This window comes from Acomys minous, assembly GCF_964271855.1.
Source record: "Acomys minous genome assembly, chromosome: 8".
Lineage (NCBI taxonomy): Eukaryota > Metazoa > Chordata > Mammalia > Rodentia > Muridae > Acomys > Acomys minous.
Window position 1 is genome coordinate 47,853,844 of NC_140489.1, and position 21,694 is coordinate 47,875,537.

Sequence of the window (21,694 nt, forward strand, 5' to 3'; positions counted from 1 at the left end):
ACACCAGATCTAATAGATGGTTGTGAGCCACTAGGTAGTTGCTGGGAATTGAACTCAGGACCTTTGGAAGAGCAGGCAGTGCTTTTAACCTCTGAGCCGTCTCTCCAGAGTACATAATTTTAAAGCCTAACACCTCCCCTTCCCCCATTTTATCCTGCTATAGATTAAACTCATAGTCTTGGACATACTAGGTGAGCATTTTGCCATTTAGCTATATTGCCACCCCTTGTTTTTTTTAGGGTTGCACAGGCTGGCCTGAACTTGCAGTTGTACTTAAGCCTCTGAAATGTTGGAATTTTGAGTGTGTCACATCACACTCAACTTTCATTTCTTTTCTTTTCTTTTTTTTTTTTTTTTTTTTTCGAGACAGGGTTTCTCTGTGTAGCCTTAGCCATCCTGGACTCACTTTGTAAACCAGGCTGGCCTCGAACTCACAGCGATCCGCCAGCCTCTGCCTCCCGAATGCTGGGATTAAAGGCGTGTGCCACCACGCCCGGCCCTCAACTTTGATTTCTTATGTGTTTGTTTGAGCCATGCTTGGCTGGCTTAGAACTTAACTCACTGTGTAGCCCAGGCTGGCCTCAGCTTGCAGCAGGTTTTTTTTTTTTCCTTTTTCTCCTCAACAGGGTTTCTCTGTGCAGCCTTGGCTGTCCTAGATTTGCTTTGTAGACCAGGCTGGCCTCGAACTCACATCGACCCGCCTGCCTCTGCTACCCAAGTGCTGGCAATAATGGTATGCACCACCATGCCTGTCTCAGTTCTTCCTTTTTTTATGGGACTGCCTTTATATAGATTGACCCTGGGGGGCTGGAAAGATGGTTCAGCAGTTAAGAGCACTGACTGCGCTTCTGGAGGTCCTGAGTTTAATTTCCAACAACCACATGGTGGCTCATAACCATCAATAGCGTGATCTGATGCCCTCTTCAGGCCTGCAGGTATACTGTATACATAATAATAAACCAATCTTTAAAAAAAAAAAAAAAGAAGATATATCCCTTTAGGAGAACAAGCTGGGTATTAGACATATTTTTAGTGTTTCCTCTTGAATTTGAAACAATGTTAATGTACTGATTAACCTGTCTTTAAATACACAACTAAGTATTAAGAAATGAGCAATAAATTAATGTTTATCTTTATTTTATTTTTATATTTCAGCAAACTGCAGGGCTTTTGAGACTGATGAGAATACGTGAATTGAATTTTATTATTTTTATCTTGTGTAATTTGTATATTAAATTGTAATAAAGTTATGGTAAACCCTAGTGTTCTGCACAAATTGTATTTTATCAAAATTTGGTAGTACATTACACTTGAGAAAGTTTTATAGAGAAAATATTTATTCTGCAGTCTCAGAAATATGCAGATATGTTTAAGAACTATTAAAATTTCAGAACTGTTTTAAACTTGGGCTATTGAAACCATAACTCTAATAATATATTAACAGGTTTTTGAATTGTTTATTCACAAAACTTATTATAAAGTTGAGAAGAATCTGTTTTGGAGTATTGGTATTTACTACATAATTACCTATAATTGTCTTTTGGCAATGGAAGATTTTAACTATCATTTCCATAGGGTTTGTTTATTTACTTATTTGGTTTTTCAAGGCAGGGTTTTTCTCTGTAACCCTGGCTGTCCTGGAACCTACTCTGTAGACCAAATTCAGAGATCCGTCTGCCTCTGCCTCCCCAGTGCTGGGATTAAAGGTGTGCGCCACCACAGGCAGCTATTCCCATAGTCTCCACTTGTTCTTTGAGATAGGGTTTCTCTGTGTAGCCTTGGCTGCACTGGACTCACACTGTAGACCAGGCTGGCCTTGAACTCACAGAGCTCATACTGCCTCTGCCCCCTGAGTGCTGGGCTTACAGGCTTGTGCCATTGAGACTGGCTATCCTGTATTTTTAAAATTTACAAAATATAAGGTTTTTGCTATGCTGAGAATCAAACTCAGTACCTCACTCACTCTCATTCCGTATCTGGTGGGGCCTGGTTCTTCTTCTGAAGGGCCAGGCCAGGTGCTGCTTACTTCCAGAGAATGGAAAAACCTTGAGTTCAAAGCCAAAGCCAACCCTCCCCCCCTCCCCTCATTTCTCAGGAATGACTAGAGCACTTTAGGGCAAGGCCTGCGCACTAGACCGGAGTGTGGAGTTGCCCACAGAATGTTACTGCAGTTTAGCTCTTTCAGAATCAAACTGCTGGTGTCAGATGGCAACGGGAGCCCCACAAGCCCATGACGATACAATGTTACAGCTCTGGGGTGATGATACAAGGTTACAGCTCTGGGTTGATGATACAATGTTACAGCTCTGGGGTGATGATACAATGTTACAGCTCTGGGGTGATGATACAATGTTACAGCTCTGGGGTTGCTGTGCTTGAAGCCATCCAGAAGGCAGGCTCATGGTTGGCACCAAGCTAGCTGCAAGGGCTTCAGTCACTGCCAAGGCAGCTGTGCCATGGCTGCCTTTACAGCCAAGCCCTGGGCATCCAGCTGCGAGTCTTCCCCAGAATAAATGGAGTCTCATAGTCATGGTGGAGGGACGGCACAAGCACAAGAAAGCAAGCCAGCCAACCTTTATTTATAAACCATGGGTAGTGGGGAGAGGTTTGTGGACCAATGTGTCTGATTTGCTGGGGCTAAGGGTACCAGGATACTTAATCAACATATAGTGGTATAGTATTCATTTGCATGCAGTAGCATGGGCTCCTTTCATAAGGAGAACACAGTACTTAATTATCCTATGTGTGCAATTAAAAGTCATTTCCTGAAGGCCAGGATCTCCTTAGCGTATGGTGGGGAACTTCCAGGAATCTCCAGGTGCTTGCTGAACAGGTTTCTTATTAGGAAGTGGGAGGGTCTATAATATTCCCTGAGGGCTATGTGGTGCTCCTTAGGATGAGAAAGGGAGTCTGTGGTAACAGACCCAGCTCAGTTAGCTATCCAGATACGCCAGACTTTTTGGCCTTCCCAGCAGAGCCCCACAACCCACTGCTCGGCAACCATTCTACCACTGCGATATACCACAAGTCCCATAGTTTACTTTGAATTGTGTGTTTCACTTTTTTGTGATGCTAAAACAATAACCAAAGACAGTAATTTACAATGAACAAAAACTAGGGTTTGGGAGTATGAAGTCAAGATAGAAGAGCAAAGAGAGGAACTTAGACCCTACCTTAAAAGGGAGGAAGGCGGCTTGGGGAGGCAGAGGCAGGTGGATCTCTGTGAGTTCAAGGCCAGCCTAGTCTACAAAGAGGCCAGGACAACAAGAGAAACTCTTGGGGGGGAGGGAAGGCTGGGTATATAAAAGTGACTTAAAATAGGTAACCAATTCTTGAGGCTATTTACTGATCCTCTCACATACTTGAAAGACCTCCCAGGACTGACCTGTCAGTTTCAGTTACTGCTGTTGCAGAGCTTTAAAACTAAATGATAGGGTGTTTTACAACTTGATCACTGCTGGGTATGGTGGCATATGCTTTCAACTCAGCAAAGGCTGGTGACTCTCCATGACTCTGAAGCCAGCTGGACTACATAGCAAGTTCCAGGACAGCCACAGTGAGACCCTGTTCTGAAACAAACCCCAGAAAAACCTTCCAAGTAAATTCATAGCAAACCCAGAAAATACAAATAAGCATAAATTTAAAAATGCTTTTATATCCAGCAATTTCATCATCAGGAGTAATCTTTAGAGGGCTGAAGAGAGGGTTCCATGGTTAAGAGCACTTGCTGCTCTCACAGGATCCAGAGCTTAGTTTCCGGCACCTATGTCAGGAGCTCATGAGTGCCTGCAGCTTTAACTCCAGGAGCTCTGACACCTCTTATGGCCTCTGTAGGCACCCAAATAACACATGTGTTAGAAAAACATAGAAACAGACATGTAAGTAAGAGAAAATACACAGGGTTTCTCTGTGTAGCCCTGGCTGTCCTAGAACCAACTCTATAGATGAAGCTAACTTCAAACTCAGAGATGTGCCTACCTCTGCCTCCAGAATGCTGAGGATTAAAGGCGAGACAATAAATGTTTTAAAAATAATTTTTAATATTTGGGTACACATCCCATTTCCTTCTCTGCGTAGACCTGCTCCCACACAGGTATTCTGGGATCAGGCTTTACATGTTAAGCACAGTTCCCTCCCTCTGTACCGTATGCATTCACTACACGAAACATTCTAGGTACCAGAGAACCCAGTTGCATGTGAGAAACACCTGTCTCGGCCTCATGAAGCCTACCCTCCAAAGAGAACCACTCTACGACAGCACCAAACAGGAGCTATAGGGAAATATCTGACACAGTAGTTTCTGATGGGATGGTTGGAGGTGGGAGCATGTCAATGGGAATTAAGATGACATTTAAGTTCTCTAGATTTGAGGGCCCAGGAGTCAAGCGTGTTCTGCCATTAGCTAAGCCAGAGGGAGGCACGAGGTGATGACAGACTAGGTTAGAGGGTAAGAGACGCGGGAAAGAAGCAGTGACGTAGAGAAGTGTAGTGATGCACATCAGCTCAGGCTTACGATAGCAAGGCAAGGGCCACTACTGCGGTTTAGCAGCTTCAGCCCTCGCTGTGGAACCTGCACCCTGAGTTGGATTACACACTGTAGGAGAAAATGGCTTTCCCCAATTTGTCCTCTGACCTCCGCTGTGTTCTAAATAAATAAATAAGTGTAGTAATGACTTTAAACAGATACAGAGACAACTGTGTGAAGGGAAATTGTAAGGAATTTGGCTGGAGATCAGAAGCAATATATATTACAGAGGCCTGTGATCGATCGATTTGATGGCTCAGGCAAGATGTAAAACGCAGCAGATATTAGAGCCGCATAGGACAAGGAAGGACTTAGTAGCTGCATGGCAGTAAGCGTAAGGTAAAGAAGGTCAGGAGTAGTTAGGCCTGGTCTTCAGAGTGAGTTCCAGGACAGCCAAAGCAAAACAGAGAAACTATCGAAAAAGAAAGAAAAAGAAGAGTATTTATATTGAGGCTTTCATCCTAAAAGCTGGGGAGGTGGTATTACTTACTGGACTTCAGGCTTGAGGGGCTATCAGGGCTTCACTGCGATGCCTACCATTCAGGTGGAGAAATCTAGCAGGCGACTAAGCAAGGGCTCAGTGGTCTGGCAGGAATGGAGGTCTAACATGGTAGCCAATGGTTTTACCCCAAAGGAAGATCTATGAAGGCTTTTTTTTTTTAAGTGATCTGGCTTTGAACTGCTCTTTGAACTGGCTTTCCTGCTCTCTGCCCCTAAGTGCTGGATTACAGATGTGTACCACCACACTTGGCTCAAGGTCTTTTAAAAACAAATACAAGATATAAAGCCTGGCATTCTCAGTGTACACGCCTCAGTGAATCTTCATAAGCTGCACACCCAACATAACAATAGACCAGGATTAAGAAAGGAGCCGACCAAAGCGAGCCCAGGACAGCCAGGATAACACAGAGAAACCCTGTCTCAAGAAAAACTAAAAAAAAAAAAAAAAAAGGAAAGAAAGAAAGAATGGAAGTTTGGAATTTTCTTTTTTATTAACATAGTTGTACAGGCTGGTTTCTACTTAACCAGGTTTTATTGATTATGTAGTAGATCCCACCCATAGTCATTATCTTGCGTCTCATTTGCTCTATACAGCATGACATCAGGGGTACTTGTTAGTATTGCTGCTGTATAGCTGATGTGTGGCAGCTATATGCTCTTAATTACCCATTTAAGCATAAGAATTGGGCTAGCTCCTAGTATTTGAGGATTACCAATAATGCTGTTAAAGATATTTACACTCAAAGGGGCTCAGTGGATAAGAATGCATATTACTCTTCCAGAGGACCCAAGTTCAGTTCCCAGCAACACAGCAGGTAGCTTAAAACCACCTACAAAACAACACCAAACTTACTCTCTGGCCTCAGTGGGCACCTGCACACAAACACATCTATTATACCTATGTTATGATGTTTCTGTTGAATATATATCTCAAAAATGAAATTTTTTCATTATATGCATTATGTTCAATAGTAATTTCTCCAAGTGACTATTCCAACCTGAGAGCGTGCCAGTGATGTCATGTCCTTGGAGCACAGTTGTTTTTCTTCCAGTGCTTTAACATTAGCTTATCAGGTTGGCAAGACAGCTCAGTGAATAAAAACATTGCCATGCACAGGCCTGGCCACCTGAGTTTGATCCCTGGAAACTACAGTGGAAGAAGTTGTCTTCTGACCTATTCATGCATGTCAAGTGCATGCACATATACAATGATAAAATTTCAAAAAGTACATTAATTTACCTACATAGTAGGTGGAGTAAGCAATAAATATCTGATAAGGGCTGATCCATTGACAGATGACATTTAAAGCTATGGGCTCCGATAAGAGCAATTAAGAGCTTTTTATTTTATTAATTAATTAATTAATTTAGAGACAGGGCTTCTCTGTGTAGCCTTTGCTGTCCTGGATTCGCTTTGTAGACCAGACTGGCCTCAAATTCACGCGATCTACCTGCCTCTGCCTCCTCAGTGCTGGGATCAGGCCTGACTGATTAAGAGCTCTTTAGAAGTATGATTTGAAGAGAGGCATGTGAGGCAGCACTGGTGTCCCCATGTGTAGGGAAGCTGGCAGAAGAAGGGCAAGGAAAGAATAAGAACATTTTTGAGAACAAGAGAAAAATGCAGCACCCAAGCCAGGCTTGCGACTGCAGAGAGATCAAGGAACAGGTGAAGTTCTGAAAGAAGAGTTAAAATTCCACTTTTAGCCAGTTCAAGCCTCCAGGGTGAAAGCATGTATTATTCAAATAGAAACACCAGATGGACAATTAGATGAGTGAAGAGTTTAGAATGTGAAATAGTTGGTTATTTGTTTTACTTATTTACTTACTTTGGTTTTTCAATACAGTGTTTCTCTGTGTAGCCCTTGCTGTCCTGGAACTCACTCTATAGACCAGGCTGGCCCCGAACTCATAGAGATCTGCCTGCCTCTGCCTCCCGAGTGCTGGATTACAGGCGTGAGTCACTCCTCTGGCTGGTGTAATGGAGATGAGGTGCCACCAGTCTTGGTACATTCTACCTACAATGTAACGGAGGAAAGTCTGCAAAAATGACTGAAAGAACATATGATAGGCCTGGGATGCACTTCAATGGAAAGAATGCTTGTCTCGTATGTGCCACAGATGCCCTGTGGCCACTCTCCCACCAAAAAGGTATGGGTTAAGGGAAAAGCCTGGCAAAGGTCTTGTGATTGCAGTAATGCCAGTGTACACTGTTCTAAATGCCGCACACAGAAAACTGGTCTGGGACCGAACAGGCACCACTTCTAACCACTGTCTGGAGCTTGGGGGTGTGGCTCAGCGGAGGAGCTCATGATACAGGTATGAGGTCCCGGGTCCCATCCCTAGCCATATAACAGAACAAAATTTCTATGAAGCCTGGCAACATAAAATTCTATTACATTACCTCCACATCTGCTGAATCAGTTCCTTGTGGCGTTTATTTTTTTAGAATCACACAGTTAAGAGATTACAAAATCAGCCTAAGGACATATGATTAAAAAAAAAAAAGTACCGTTTTAATTCTATTCTTAACCCAAGAAAAGTGATTGGGACAAAGTTTGTCATTTTGCCAAGTGACATTTACATCATGAAAAGGGAGTGACTTTCCTGTGTTTTCTGGGCTTCCGGGTTACTTTTGGAGGGCCCATCTATTGCCCCCAAAAGTTTCTGCAGGACAACTATAATACCTGAACGTGGAAAGGACAAAACGAGGGCTTAAATGTTGGCGCAAAGCGAAAAGGGCCAGATAATGTTGGAATTGTAGCCTTGGCTAGATAACTTCTCACTTTCCTATTAAAGTGAACAGTTAATAAGATAAAGATAAACACACACTGGGCAGTGATAGCGCACGCCCTTAATCTCAGCACTTCGGAGGCAGAAGCGGGAGTATCTCTGTCGGAGGCCAGCCTGGTCTACAGAGGTAGTTCCAGGACAGCCAAGGCTAGACATTGCAACCCTATCTCGAAAAACAAAGAAAGAAAGGAAGTAAGAAAGAGGAAAGAAAGAAAGATAAAGACACAGTGCTGAAAATGAGGACAGTTATCACAATAGACTGGAAAGTACAGCAGTCTAAAACCTGCAGCAGGTAGTGTCAGCTTGGTTTAAAGAAACAGAGTCTATGTCTAGCATTCCCAGGAGATCACTGCCCCGCCTCCCTAGGGTTACTATGGCAACAAAGCACGCGCAGCTTGCAATCCAGCCGTTACCTTCCTGGGCTGGTCACTTCTGCATGAACCATCCTAGGGACCACATTTGCGTCCGGGCCAGGGACCGTGTGGGACACCATGGCCAAGACAGCAGCCTCCTCAGCGCTGGAGGACTTAGATCTGAGCGGAGAGGAGGTGCAGCGGCTCACCTCCGCCTTTCAGGACCCAGAGTTCCGCCGAATGTTCTCCGAGTACGCCGCGGAGATCACGGACCCTGAGAACCGGAGGCTCTACGAGGAAGAGATCACAGTGCTGGAGCGGGAGCGCGGGGTGGAGGTGAAGTTCGTGCACCCAGAGCCGGGCCACGTGCTGCGTACCAGCCTGGACGGGGAGCACCGCTGCTTCGTGAACGTGTGCAGCAACTCGCTAGTAGGCGCGCCCAGCAGTCGGCCGGGTCCCGGGCGCGGCGGGACCGCAGCTGGCAGCCACTGGTCCCTGCCCTACAGCCTGGCCCCGGGCCGCCAATATGCAGGGGGCAACGGCGCCCGTTACACCGTCTACGACGTGGTCTTCCACCCCGAAGCGCTTGCGCTGGCCCGGAGCCACCAGCGCTTCCGCGAAATGCTGGACGCCACGGCCCTGGAGGCGGTGGAGCAGCAGTTCGGCGTCAAGCTGGACCGCAGGAACGCCAAGACCCTGAAGATCAAGTACAAGGGGACGCCGGAGGCCGCCGTGCTCCGCACGCCCCTTCCCGGAGGCGTGCCTGCCCGTCCCGAGGGGGAGCAGCCGGGGTTTCTCCCGGACCCACCGTACCCGTACCCCTACCCCGCGGCGGCGGAGAGCACCGCCCGCTCGCCCGCGTCCCCGGCTCCCGAAGCCGAGCAGCGACCGGAGCCCACCGAGCCGCGCTGCACCGTGGTGCAGCGTCACCACGTGGACCTCCAAGATTACCGCTGCTCGCGCGACGCGGCCCCGAGCACCGTGCCGCACGAGCTGGTGGTCACCATCGAGCTGCCGCTGCTGCGCTCGGCCGAGCGGGCGGAGCTGGAGGTGAAGGGGAAGCTGCTGTGTCTGGACTCCAGAAACCCCGACTACCGGCTGCGGCTCTCGCTGCCGTACCCGGTGGACGACGGCCGCGGCAAGGCGCAGTACAACAAGGCGAGGCGGCAGCTGGTCGTCACGCTGCCGGTGGACCTAGCGGCCGCGCGCCGGGACCTCGCCGTGACGCCGGAAGATCCCGCCTCCGAGACCGGAAGTGACACCGCAGCCTGCACTTCCGCGGGCGATCTTGCTACCGGGCGGGAAGAGTCGGCGGATGAGACCGGAGCTGGCCGCGGGGAGAAGTGCAGTACTTCATACCTCGGGGCTGCAGATCCTGAAGGAGAGCTGGTTCCCGAGCTGGAGCGAGACTTCGGCGGGGGCCGCGACGCAGAATCCCCTGTGGAAAGACCCGGAGAGTGCGGAGACCTCACTGCTCAGGCGTGTGAGGAGCAGGAGGAGACCCGCTACGACACCTCGGACCCAGCCATGGGTGGCCCCGGGACCGAGAGCATTGGACCGTTGTGCCCCCCTTTACAGTGTAATCAGGACGAAGACTGTTTGACTCTGCTCATTCAAGTGCCTGGGATTCAGCCGCAAAGTCTACTTGGGGACCTGAGCCCCCTCTGTTACAAATTGTGCTTCTCCACACAAGACGCGGGTTATTCCTTCACTTTGCAGTTTGCTCCAGAGAATAAATTGAGTACCAAAGAACCCGAGATTAGCATTTCTTTAGACAATGCAGTGATAGTACTGGCAAAATCTCCAGAGAGCCACGGACGTTGGCGAGAGTGGTATTATGGTCTGAACAGCGGTTCTTTGGAGGTAACCATCTTCACTATTTGGAATAATCCATATTATAATAAAATATTTTCCATTCATTCATATACGTGTTAAGTGCATTCTCAAAGTGAAGTTTGCACATATTCTATCCGAAGGATGCACTTCGAGTCTTCAGAGTTGTCCGTAGTGCAGTTGTTTTCTTGGGGTTCACCGACTGACTAGAGAAGATAGGGTTTTAGTGATTCCTAGACCTCTGGAATTGTACGCAAAACAATTGAGAGTTCTCTCTCTCCTGAGCGTTAGCCATTCTCAAAAGAGTTTATGGCAAAGAAAAAAGAAGAAAAGAAAAAAAAAAGCACCTCAACGTGGTCATATTTAACTTGGGAAATCACTTTCATCCTAGCTTAGAAGTTTGTGCAAGTAATGATAAATTACTTCCGGAGAGGAAATAATTTCCATCCTGTGCTGGGGTTGGAGAGCGCAGTGGTGAGCCTTAGTTTCCTTCCCTACGTCCCGTTTGGCCAGATGCTGCTCCTTGATTTCAATGAGGCCGCCCTCTGGTGGGTGCAGTAAATTACACAGAAAATTTCTTTCCGTTTGTTTTTAGTTGTCATAGGACCAGTTAAGTATTTGACACATGACTGTCATTTAATGAAAGCGAGGAGCACCTAAATCAGACGCACTTCTGGGCAAACAAACTGACTGAGGATATCTAGGAGGAAAACAACTGTTTTAGGTTAAACTTTTGATGTTCAACTTTACGTGACTCGTTTTGGTTCTGTTTTGCTTTTGGGTTATGGAAGTTCTTGAGTTTCATATCCAGGACGCCAATGTTATTGGTAAATACTGGGTGGGGTGGGGGTGGGGCTACTCTAAAGTTTGAAGTTTTAAAAGACTTTAAACTCATGACAGAATAATTGATAGCCGGGCTTCATGATTGGATGCCTGTAACCCCAGCATCCCCAGCGGCCGAGGCTGGAGGATGGGGAAGTTAATAAGCTATTGTTTCAAAAAACAAATGTGTGTATAGGTTGGGGGCCCGGCAATTTTGTTTGAGGTTTGTATCAAAGTTATATGTAACACTGTAACACTGAAGAGGCAAAGTGTAGTTGGGTTGAGTACTGGCCTCCCAGAAAGTCAAGTTGTCACAGTGATAGCTGCCAACTATTTGACCCTAAGCTCTAGCCTGCCAAAGCCGTTCACTTCTTCTGTATTTTGTTGTTTGTTGCATTTTGTGTGAGACACAGGCTCTGAGGTGGCCTAAGCTAGTCTTGAACTCCTATGTAGCCAACGGTGACCCTGAACTTCTGATCTTCCTGTCTCCAGTTCCCAAGTGCTGGAAAGACAGGTTTGTGCCACTACATCTTGTATTTAAAACATACAAGAATTTTAAAAATTAACTTACTTATTTTTATTTCATGTGCATTAGTGTTTTGCCTGCATGTATGTCTTGGGTGTTGGATCTTGGAGTTACAGTTGTGAGCTGCCACGGGGTGCTGGGAATTGAACACAGGTCCTCTGGGAGAGTAGTCAGTGCTCTTAACCGCTGAGCCATCTCTCCAGCTCCTATGGTCAGGAATTCAACAGGTATATTTGAACTGACCCAGCTCTGTGTATTTCTTAGTCGGTTCACTAGGACTTGTTAGAACACTGAACTATACTAGCTGGGATTGCCTTGGTCGCCTTGAAGTGAATAGTCCCAAGAAACAGCAAGAGGCACCAGGCTTGAGCCTAATCCCAGCACTTAGGAGGTGGAGACAGGAGGAATACCTGCAGGTACTCCGCGGCTGGCCTGGTGTGTGTGTGTGTGTGTGTGTGTGTGTGTGTGTGTGTGTGTGTGTGTAAAAATAAAAATACTATTTGTCAGATTATCCTGGTAAGGAAAGCACACCTCTATTTTCCTAAGTAAGTTTAGGAAAAGCATCAAGATTTCCTCTTCTTTTTTTTTCCTTTCTCTTTTTAGGTAGATCTCATGAATACATGTTTTTCATACTAATTATATTCTGGACAGTACTAGATTTCCTGTTTACAAGATAGCACTTAGTTTTGGTGGGATAAGCATTTTAAAATCTGTAACAGTGAACTGTTAGTATGACTGTTAAGTGTGACCCGTAAGATAAAATATATTTTTTCTCTTTTTTACTTTAGGAAAGATTGTTTGTCAGTGAGGAAAATGTGAATGAGTTTCTCGATGAGGTCCTGCGCTCCCCAGTGAAGCAGGCAAGGCCCTCAGCCCCACCCATGATTGAAGTTCTCGAGGTCACTGACAAGCAGATTCAGATCCATGCCAAGGTAAGATTCTGATGGGCATTACAGGAGAGTGACCAATGGCAAGCCGTGTCAAGTGCTTCCTGGATGGGTGTGACCAATGGCAAGCCGTGTCAAGTGCTTCCTGGATGGATGACTGCAGTGCAGGTCTTGACAGTAGAACTTGAAGCAGCAAGCACATGTTGGCTAGGCAGAGTGGTAGCAAGACTTCTGTCTGCGTGTCTACTGTGTTGTCAAAACTTCCCTATTTTCATGTTACAAAATCATTTTATTGTTATTAACAACCTTGTGGATAGAAAATCATAGATGAATTTACCATTCTTTTAAGCAGTTGTTAAACTTGCAAATGAGCCCTGGAATCAGAATTTTGCATTTAGACAAATTTAGCAATTTGTCTTCCTGTTGTTTGAAATCCAGATTCTTACATCCTGGATAATATTTATAGAAGCACCACACACAGCAAAAACATCTTAAGGCTCATACATCTCAAAAAAAAAAAATGCTCCAAAAGACAATTTCATTTGTTAGGCAATCTAAGAAAAATACTTACACAAACAACTTATACATAGGCACTGTGCCACACAAGTGGGTACACAAACAGCAAAACGTTTAATTTGTGCGTGTGTTTTGCTACATGTATGTCTGTGTACCATGTGTGTGCCTGGTGCCCATGGAGGCCAGAAGAGAGTGTCAGATCCCTTGGAAGTAGAATTATAGACAGCTGTGAATGCCATGTGGGTGCTGGGAATCGAACCCATGTCCTCTGGAAGAGGAGCCACCAAGCCTGCTCTCTATCCCATAAATAAAATGTTTTTAAGTCTGATTTTTAGAAGGATAAAATGTTTTTAATCTCACAATATTCCTCCAACTATGCTCATTTATTTAGAAAGACTGCATAGATAAGCAAGTATTTTTCAGCTTTCAAACCATAAAAATCACATCATAGAATTTACTCATTTTTTAGCTGAACCTTAAGTTTGGTTATGTTTATGGCCTTCAACACTGGACAAAGCCAATATAGGAACCAACATTCCTGATTGAGTAAAAGTCAAAAGCCAGGCGGTGATGGTGCATGCCTTTAATCCCAGCACTTGGGAGGCAGAGGCAGGCAGATCTACAAAGTGAGTCCAGGACAGCCAAGGCTACACAGAGAAACTCTTGTCTCAAAAAAACAAAACAGAAAAGAGAAGTCATCAAGAGAATTTCAACAGTGCCTTGTAGTAATTCAAGGTGTTTATAGGCCATCTTTAAAAGTTTGGTCCTTTTATTGTGAAGGAGATTGTCATTTCCAGGGTTTACTGCCTCGTCTGTTATCCTAGGCCTAGCTAGTCCTGGAAGGTTCTAGCCTCCATAAAATCTAACCTAGGCCTAGAATGTTTTCAGCCTCTGAGATTTAGTGCTGAATTGGTTCACCCTTTCTAGCTCTTTCTGAACTCTGGCTGGCTGGTTCAACTCAGCTGTTCTGGCTCAAACTTCTCTCCAAGCTGACTCAATCTGGCTTCTCCCAGTTTCTCGCTGAATTGCTCTGCTTGGCCTCAAACCAACTCTAGGGATCTGTTCTAATCTTCTGGCTCTTTCTCATTCTCTGGCTCTTTCTGTCTTCACCTGTATCTAGCTTGTTTTCTCTCTGCAACCTGTCTCTGTGCAACCATCCTGGTAAACCTGCCTCAGAATTCCATGAACTGAACTGCCAGGAACTCAACTCCACTGCACTGCTTCTCAACTCACGGACTCAGCCAAACTTCGTGAACAGCTCTGGCTAGAACTCAGAAATCTGCCTGCCCATGTCTCCCAAGTGCTGGGATCAAAGGCGTGAGCCACCACACCCAGCTCAAATAAAGATACTTATTTTATGTGTATCCATGAGTGTTTTGTCTGCATGTATACAAGTGTGCTGTGGGGGGGAACTGAATGTGGTCTTCCCAGCAGGTGCTTTTATCTGCTAAACCATCTTCCCAGTCCTAATTGAAGGGATTTAATCAGAAAATTAAAGCCAGCAGTCATTGTGGCTTCATCTCAGGCAGAGCTCTTGAGTTCTAGGCCAGACCCTATCTAAAAAATAATTTTAAGAGAAAATTAAGCTAGTTTGTAGTTGAGATGGTCAGTAGGTACAGGTGCTTGCTGTGCAAACCTGGTGTATTTTTTAAAATTACCTGTATTATCAATATTATCTGTAGGCCTGGCTAGCAATCAATTAAGACACAGACACTTGTTATGTTTTAAAATAGCCTTAGTTAACCTGGGGCAGAGCAGACATCAATCCTCTAAACTACCCCCCATAGTGGGGCAGGCATGGGATCCCTGCCTCAATCCCACGCCATCTGCTTCTAATAACCTCTATCAAGCTACCTCCCATCTGTAATCCCATATACTTGCTCCTGTTCTTCATCTGGGTGAGATTCTCCATCCACACCGGCCATGTGCGTCTCCTCCATCTAACTCATGGCGGACTCCCTCTCTTCACTTCAGGTCTCTCCCCCTTGTGGAGTTCCTTCTTCTTCCCAGAATTCCTCTCTCTCTCCCTCTCTTACCCCCACCTATCTCCTGCCCTGCCCTGGTGGGATGGGTTTTTATTAAGCAAAAGGTAAGTCACAGGACAGTAAGCAGTAATTAGTATCGAAATACATCAGACCGTCCCCCAACACTGGTGAACTAAATTGAATCCATGTAAAGGTGAAAGGAGAAAACTGTCTCCACAAAAACTGTCCTTCACCTGTGAATACCCCTCCCCCAAACCATACACCCTCCCTAACACACACACACACACACACACACACACACACACACACACACACACAGACAGGCACTCACTGCCAAGCTTGATGTGGTTGAACCTAGAACCTAGGTGGTAAAAGGTGAGAACCAATGCCTTTGAGTTGCCCTCTGACCTCTCTATATGGGCTGTATCATGCACGTATACACATACATACACAAAGCCTTTACAAATATGATTTTCATAATATTACGATTCAATTTCTGTCGATTCAAACAATTACTAACTTGCTCTTTCTCTTGCTACAGTTGCAGGAATGTAGTGATTGTGATGGGCTTCAAGGAAAGGAAGAAGGAGTCAATGAAGGATGTCCTCTAAGTGAAAAGGAACGCACAGAGCATCTTACCACCTCTGCAACAGACTGCGATTCGGCTGTAGCAGTCGAAGCACTGAAAATGAACACTTGTGGTTCCACTGTGGGCCTTCAGTACAGTTGCCCTGATGCTCCTCACATGCTGTCTGGAAACCCTCAGCAGCCAGAGGCAAGAGTGGACCCAGAGTCGATAAAAGAAAGCAGTAATGCCAATTCAGCGGAGGAAAAGGAGCATCTAAAAGAGCCAGTAATAAGTAAGGAAAAAGAATCAGATGAAGATCACCTGTCTTCCTTACGGAACAAAACTGTAGTTCAAAACATACCTGATTTTGATAGTATTAAAGAAACCAATATGCAGGATGGCAGTGTGCAGGTTATTAGAGATCACACGACTCGCTGTGCATTCAGTTTTCAAAATTCTTTGCTATATGACTTGGATTAATTTTATATCGTTTTGAAATTTAAATATTGAGTAAAAAAATTTGGCACCTAAAATATCATTTTTGTGTTTTTAACTAGGTATATAAACATTTATAGTTGATTTTTGAGGGGAAGCTAGCAGCCTGATACCTGTATTCCCAGTGCCTCGCAATGGAGATCTGATGGTATGGTCAGGTCAGCCTCAGCTACATAATGAATTAGGGGCCAGCCTGGGCTACATGAGACAGTGTCTTTAGAAAACAAACAGGGCTGAAGAGATGGCTCAGTGGTTAAGAGCACTGCCTGTTCTTCCAAAGGTCCTGAGTTCAATTCCCAGCACCTACATGGTGGCTCACAACCATAATATGATCTGATGCCCTCTTCTGGCCTGCAGGTATACATGTAGACAGAACACTGTATACATAATAATAAATGTTTAAGCAAAGAAAAAGAAACAGAAAACCTGGAGATACTTTTCTTTAAGCTTTCTTAATTATAGAAACTTTTTTATTTTTCTAATGGAAATATTTTTCTCAAGGACAGTAATATTGTTGGGGGTTTTGTTGTGTTTTTTTATGTATTTATTTGGGGTCAGGGGACAGGCAGACACATGGGCCACAGCATGTATATGGAGGTCAGAGGACATTATGTGTCTCAGGGATTAAACCCAGGCCGTCAGGCTTTGTGGGGTCTTTTACCCATGGAACCATCCCGCTGGCCCCTAGTTTGATGAGACATAGGTTGGTTCTGTGCTACCTTCTAGCTTGTGGCAGCCCTCCTGCCTCAGTTTCTGAATGTTGGGACTACGGGCATACACCAAACATGCTGGGCTTTGAAGAGAATGCCATTGTACTACAATTACATACTGGCTTTTGTGTTCAACTTTTTTTTTATATTACTTTATTAAAGTTTCAAAATAATTCACTGAGTTGTGTTTGTCATATAAATTCTCAAGAATGGAATTAACTGGCATATGACCATGGGGGAAGAATATAATCCTAAAATTTGTTTCTATCTAAGTGGGATATATATGTTGAAAATAAGTTTCTAAGAAGGGAAAGAACTCTAATGGTCTAATTATTTGTACCAATTATATATAAGTCTGTCACATACATGAATTGAGATGTTTAGATGGCTCACAGATGAAGGCACCTGCTGGCAAGCCTAACAACCTGAGTTCAATTCCTGGTACTTGCACGATGGAAGGAGAGAACCTTTTCTGCAAGTTTACTCTGACCCCTACACTTACTGTGGCACACAAGCACCACATACACAGATGTTAAAAATATGTCTTCAAGCTGGGTATGGTGGTACATGCCTTTAATCCTAATACTCTGCAGCTTCAGGTGGGTCTGTGAGTGCAAGGCCAGGTCTTCAGAGTGAGTTCCAGGACAGCTAGGGCTACAGAGAGACCCTGTCTCAAAAGGAATTAAAAAAAAAAAGGAAGCTGAACATGGTGGTGCATGCCTTTAATCCCAGCAGAGGCAGAGGCAGAGGCAGGCAGATCACTGTGAGTTCGAGGCCAGTCTGGTCTACAAAGCAAGTCCAGGACAGCCAAGGCTACAAAGAGAAACCCTGTCTCAAAAAGAAAAAAATAAAGACAATCCTCTCTGGGACTGGAGAGATGGCTGAGGCGTTTAGAGCACTCGCTCTTGCACAGGATTCCCATCACCCACACGATGGCTCACAACCATCCTAACTCCAGGCTCAGAGGATATGATGTTCTCTTCTAGCCTGTGTGGGCACCAGGTACACATGTAGGCAAAACATCAACACACAAACACATACAGATAAATTTAAGGTTTTTTTTTTTTCCCCTTGGGCTCAGAGGGGATTGTAGGTTTTTCCAGCCAGGGTTTCTTTATTTATCCCTGACTGTCTTGGGACTCACTCTGTAGACCAGGCTGGCCTCAAACTCTGACCTGTAGCCTCTGCCTCCCAAGTGCTGGGATTAAAGGTAGAAAATTAGAAAAAATTTTAAGCTAATTTTTTTTTCAAAATCAACTTTTAAGTAGTTTCTTGGAAGTTACTATTAAAGTATTGAAACATCGTTTGATTTTTAAAAATACATTTAAGATTTCTACAGAGCCTGGAGAGATGGCTCAGTGGTAGAGTGCTGGTTGCTCTTGTAGAGGATCCTGGTTCACTTTCTAGCACCTACATGGCAGCTCACAACCACTTGTAACTCCAGCCCCAGAGGATCTGATGCCGTCCTCTGGCCTCCACAGGTGGCACACAGATATACATGCAGACGAAATACCCATATACAGAACCAAATTTAACTTAGAACAGAAATTTTAAAAAATAAATCTGATCATTTGTTCTGACAGGAAAAATTGTCTTTTACATCAAAGCCCACTCTTTTTAAAAATCAATTTATAATTCCTAAAATGCAGTAAAGAGGAGATCCTAACAGGCCTACCCACCCCCAACATATTTTAGAACAGCATGAAAGAAAATGTAAAAAAAAAAAAAAAATCTCTGTGGATGTCATCACTAGTCCCAAGGCCATGAGCTGATCCATTTCTGTTTCAGACAAGGCTACTAATTACCACTAGCCTTTGAACACTCTGCAAACCATCTTTTTCATTCTTTGAGCTGGCATATATAGGTCAGGATACTATATACAGAGTGTAAGCCCTGGATATCCCGATTTCTCTCTCTCCTCATACAGTGGTGGCACTATGTACCAGAGCACCATGTCCTGGGAGTACAGCTTGGGGTGCAGCCCTTGTGCTGCATGCAAGAGGCTCTGTAATCCCAGTTGAAGGCAGAAGTGGGAGGGTTACAAACACAGGCCAGACAGAGCTGTGCATACAAACCAATCTTTAAACAACCAAAAAGTAAGACAGCTTAGTAGGTAAAGGTATCTGCTATCAAGTACCTGGAGCTCTGTCCCTGGGACTCAGGGTAGAAAACAACACCGTCTAAGCTTCAGTATGCACTACCGGCACACACGTGCACACAAGATACGTGACCAAACAGCTAAAAAGCCAGGACAGTGAAAGATTGAGATGCGGGTAATATAAAACCAGGACAACTCTGCTTCACCTTGACAAAGCACATGTATTTCCAGTATGAGGCTGGTGAAAATAATTCTTGAGACTTTGGTTCAAATGATCTTTAAACATCTTTACACAGAAATGAGTCCTCTGTAAACTTTTGGCTGAAAACAATTATATTATGGAAAAGTAATGTAAAATATGCAGTAAATCTAAAGCTTGCTTCCTACTCCTGTGTCTGTCCTTTTAAAAGTATCTCCGTCACCGCTGGCACCAGACCTGCTGCACCTTGGCAAGACTGAACTTTGTACCATTTCTGGCCTTCAAAAACAATTTAGGCAGCATTTCCCTTATGCAGCAGCTTTTCTTACTGTTCATTATCTATGCCTGGCTAATTTGAAAGCCAAACAATTCCTTCCCAAGAGAATGCACTGTCATGAGCAAGTTTCATTTTAAACTCATACAATGTATAGCTAGTAAAGATTTAAGATGTAATGCTCATACTCAAAACTTCTAAAATGCCTTTATTGGTACAAATAGAACATTCTGCAAAATGATTAGGGAACCTTTTATGTAAAAATGAGTATTTTATTTTGGCAGCACTAAAAAGAAAAAAATCAAAACCACTGTATTTCTATATTGAGGTGAAAACAGTGTTTAAACTTTCTTATTAATCAAATACATTCCGAAAGAAGTCATGTAATATGAAGGTTGAAAGCACAGGCAAATCTTAACACAATAGCACAGGAATCATTAACACTGAAAATGACTCTTCTGATAGGGTGCTTAACAAATGTAACTTTTGAGTTATTAAACCAAACAATTCCTTTCTAATAACTGTGTCAATAGTGAAACTGGGTTTGTTCCAGCAATACTCTAATTTCATTGGAATACTTTTTACTGTTGTGACAGTTTTAAATAAATCTTGCTGTACTTAAAATAAGTTTTGAAAGTGGAAAAGTATACAAAGTTCTAGATACAAAGATTAACAGATGTGATGTAAATAAAAATTTTTCCTTTCCTTTTTTTCAATAATGATCTAATCATTACTTTTAAGCAGATACAGACTGAATTTTAAAACCCAAGTCCCAAAATGAAATTTTCAGTGTGAAATTTTAATCAGACATAACTGAAAAGGATTACTATATATTTGGACACCTTTTACAAGAAGTTTATGTATTAAAGCAGAAACCAGTTCCTATACCTTTATTCAATTGTATATCCTATTGAGACAAATATAAAAAAATAGAAGACTGTCACTTTTGCAATTGTGATCTTTTTTTCATTGCAGTCTTCTATAACTTTTACAGAGTTCATGGTCCCTAATATCTCCCCACCCTCCATTTTTCCTGGGTGGTGAAATGGCTACCATAGAAAACTTCTCACTGATAACCAGAGTTCCTGGAAACATGTACTCTTTGTTGTTATTTAATAATGACTCAATTTGGGCACTCTGGGTGGATGGCCTACATGTTTTCTTGTGATGCATACCACAGTCTCCAGCATGAAAAATCCTAGGAGCCTGAGGAACTAAAACTTTCCAGAATTTAGGAAGACAAGATACAGTCAAATACTGAAGAGTCCAGTCCCAGTTATAATCATCGTAAGTACAGAAAGTGTCCGTGCACTCGATCAGCTTCTGATAGGCATCTCGGGTCAAGGCTAACCCCATGTTGTGCTCTGTGGATTTCCAGGTTTTCACCTCTACCTTGTCGGCAATGCCATAGAAACTCCGAATGGTGGTGTAGGTCCCTAGGGAAAGGACATCACACCCAGGACACTCCTGCTGCTTCAATTTCCACATCTTCTTGAAGACATGGTAAAAGTCTGGGGCTAAGTAGTGGTCCTCTTCCAGGAAAAGTATAAGGCCAGTGTAATCTTTAAGAACTTTGACTCTCTCCCATACAAAATGCAGCTTCCACCACCAATGATGTTTGGTTTGTGAGAATTTGGCCTCTCGGTAATGGCCGAAGGAATCAGGGTATTCGGCGTTGATGCACCCCAACTTCAGAGCTGCATTCTTCTTTAGGTCTCTGGGGCAATCCCTGGGGTCACTACCCGGAAACTCACTCGGGTACAGCTGAATGCTGAAGGGAAAGAACACTTGCAGAACCGGGCAGAAATCCACCTTAGAGACCAGATGGTTGATCTCTGCCGACCAGTAGTCATGGCTAAAGATGACTAGGACTTCCTCAATGCCCTGGACTTTTCGAAGGGAGTCTAGCAGCAGTCTGAGGTATTCCGGCCGGTTATGCACCTGGACCACCAGCACCAGCTCCCCGGGGCTCCAGGTGCCCTCGTTGTCGACGTTCCTCAGCGTCTGATCAAAGTTCAGCTGGTACACCAGGGATCGGTACCGCAGCGTTTGGTTGTCCACCTCCGGCCGCGGCACCGCTGGGACCTGGGGAGCCGCCGACTCGTTGGAAACCCTGCGGATGCCTACGGACACGGCGAGCTGGCCCGCGCCCCGCGGGGGCTCCGCGTCCAGCACCGGCGGGGCGAGGGCGTCGTTCTTCCTTTGTCGCCCATTGCTGCTCCAGAGGACGAAGCCGCAGGCGGCCACCACGAGCGTCAGGATTAGCACCTTCCGTTTGTAGATGCGGAACCTCATGGTCTCCAGGGCCGGGAGCGAGGGCGCGGAAAGCAGCTGGCGGCCTTTGCACGGAAGGGGCGGGCGGGCGGCGCCGTCGCCTTGGCCTGCGGCCCTAGGAACTGGCCCCCGCGGCGGCCCTCGCTAACTCATCCCGGGCCCCCGGCGTCCTGGGGCCCGAAGGCTCTCAACCGCCGCGCGCCGCCCGGGCTCCGCACATCCTCTCCGGCACTTGCAGCTCAGGGAGCCGCCCCGCCGCTACGAGCCGCGGCTCAGCGTCGCCTCGGTCCTCTCCATTCAGCACCCGGGGGTCCCGGAAGAAGCCCAGCCGCGGCCGC

At 45.0% G+C, this 21,694-nt stretch overlaps 4 protein-coding genes across 6 annotated transcripts in view; 2 read left to right on the forward strand and 2 right to left on the reverse strand.

Annotated features, from left to right (window-relative positions):
• The window catches only part of POLE2 (DNA polymerase epsilon 2, accessory subunit), a 44,442-nt gene extending 43,166 nt beyond the window's left edge, over positions 1–1,276 (forward strand). For all 3 annotated transcript variants that reach the window (XM_084792508.1, XM_084792507.1, XM_084792509.1), the window contains one exon: positions 1,156–1,276. In XM_084792508.1, the coding sequence (XP_084648634.1) occupies positions 1,156–1,174 (19 nt within the window). In that variant the 3' untranslated portion in view covers positions 1,175–1,276. The remainder of the gene's footprint in view (positions 1–1,155) is intronic.
• KLHDC1 (kelch domain containing 1) overlaps positions 1–8,266 on the reverse strand; it is an 83,332-nt gene extending 75,066 nt beyond the window's left edge. The window contains exon 1 of the mRNA XM_084792517.1: positions 8,230–8,266. The gene's annotated coding sequence lies outside the window, so the exon portion shown is untranslated. The remainder of the gene's footprint in view (positions 1–8,229) is intronic.
• Positions 8,267–8,280: 14 nt separating this feature from the next.
• DNAAF2 (dynein axonemal assembly factor 2) lies at positions 8,281–16,688 on the forward strand. Its single transcript, XM_084792506.1, has 3 exons — positions 8,281–10,032; positions 12,139–12,282; positions 15,280–16,688. The coding sequence occupies exons 1-3, from the start codon at positions 8,308–8,310 to the stop codon at positions 15,784–15,786; spliced, it is 2,376 nt and encodes a 791-aa protein (XP_084648632.1). The 5' UTR covers positions 8,281–8,307; the 3' UTR covers positions 15,787–16,688.
• A 2,582-nt stretch (positions 16,689–19,270) lies between these two features.
• MGAT2 (alpha-1,6-mannosyl-glycoprotein 2-beta-N-acetylglucosaminyltransferase) lies at positions 19,271–21,622 on the reverse strand. Its single transcript, XM_084792510.1, has one exon. It carries the CDS (start codon positions 21,375–21,377, stop codon positions 20,049–20,051), a length of 1,329 nt encoding a protein of 442 aa, XP_084648636.1. The 5' UTR covers positions 21,378–21,622; the 3' UTR covers positions 19,271–20,048.
• Positions 21,623–21,694: the final 72 nt, after the last annotated feature.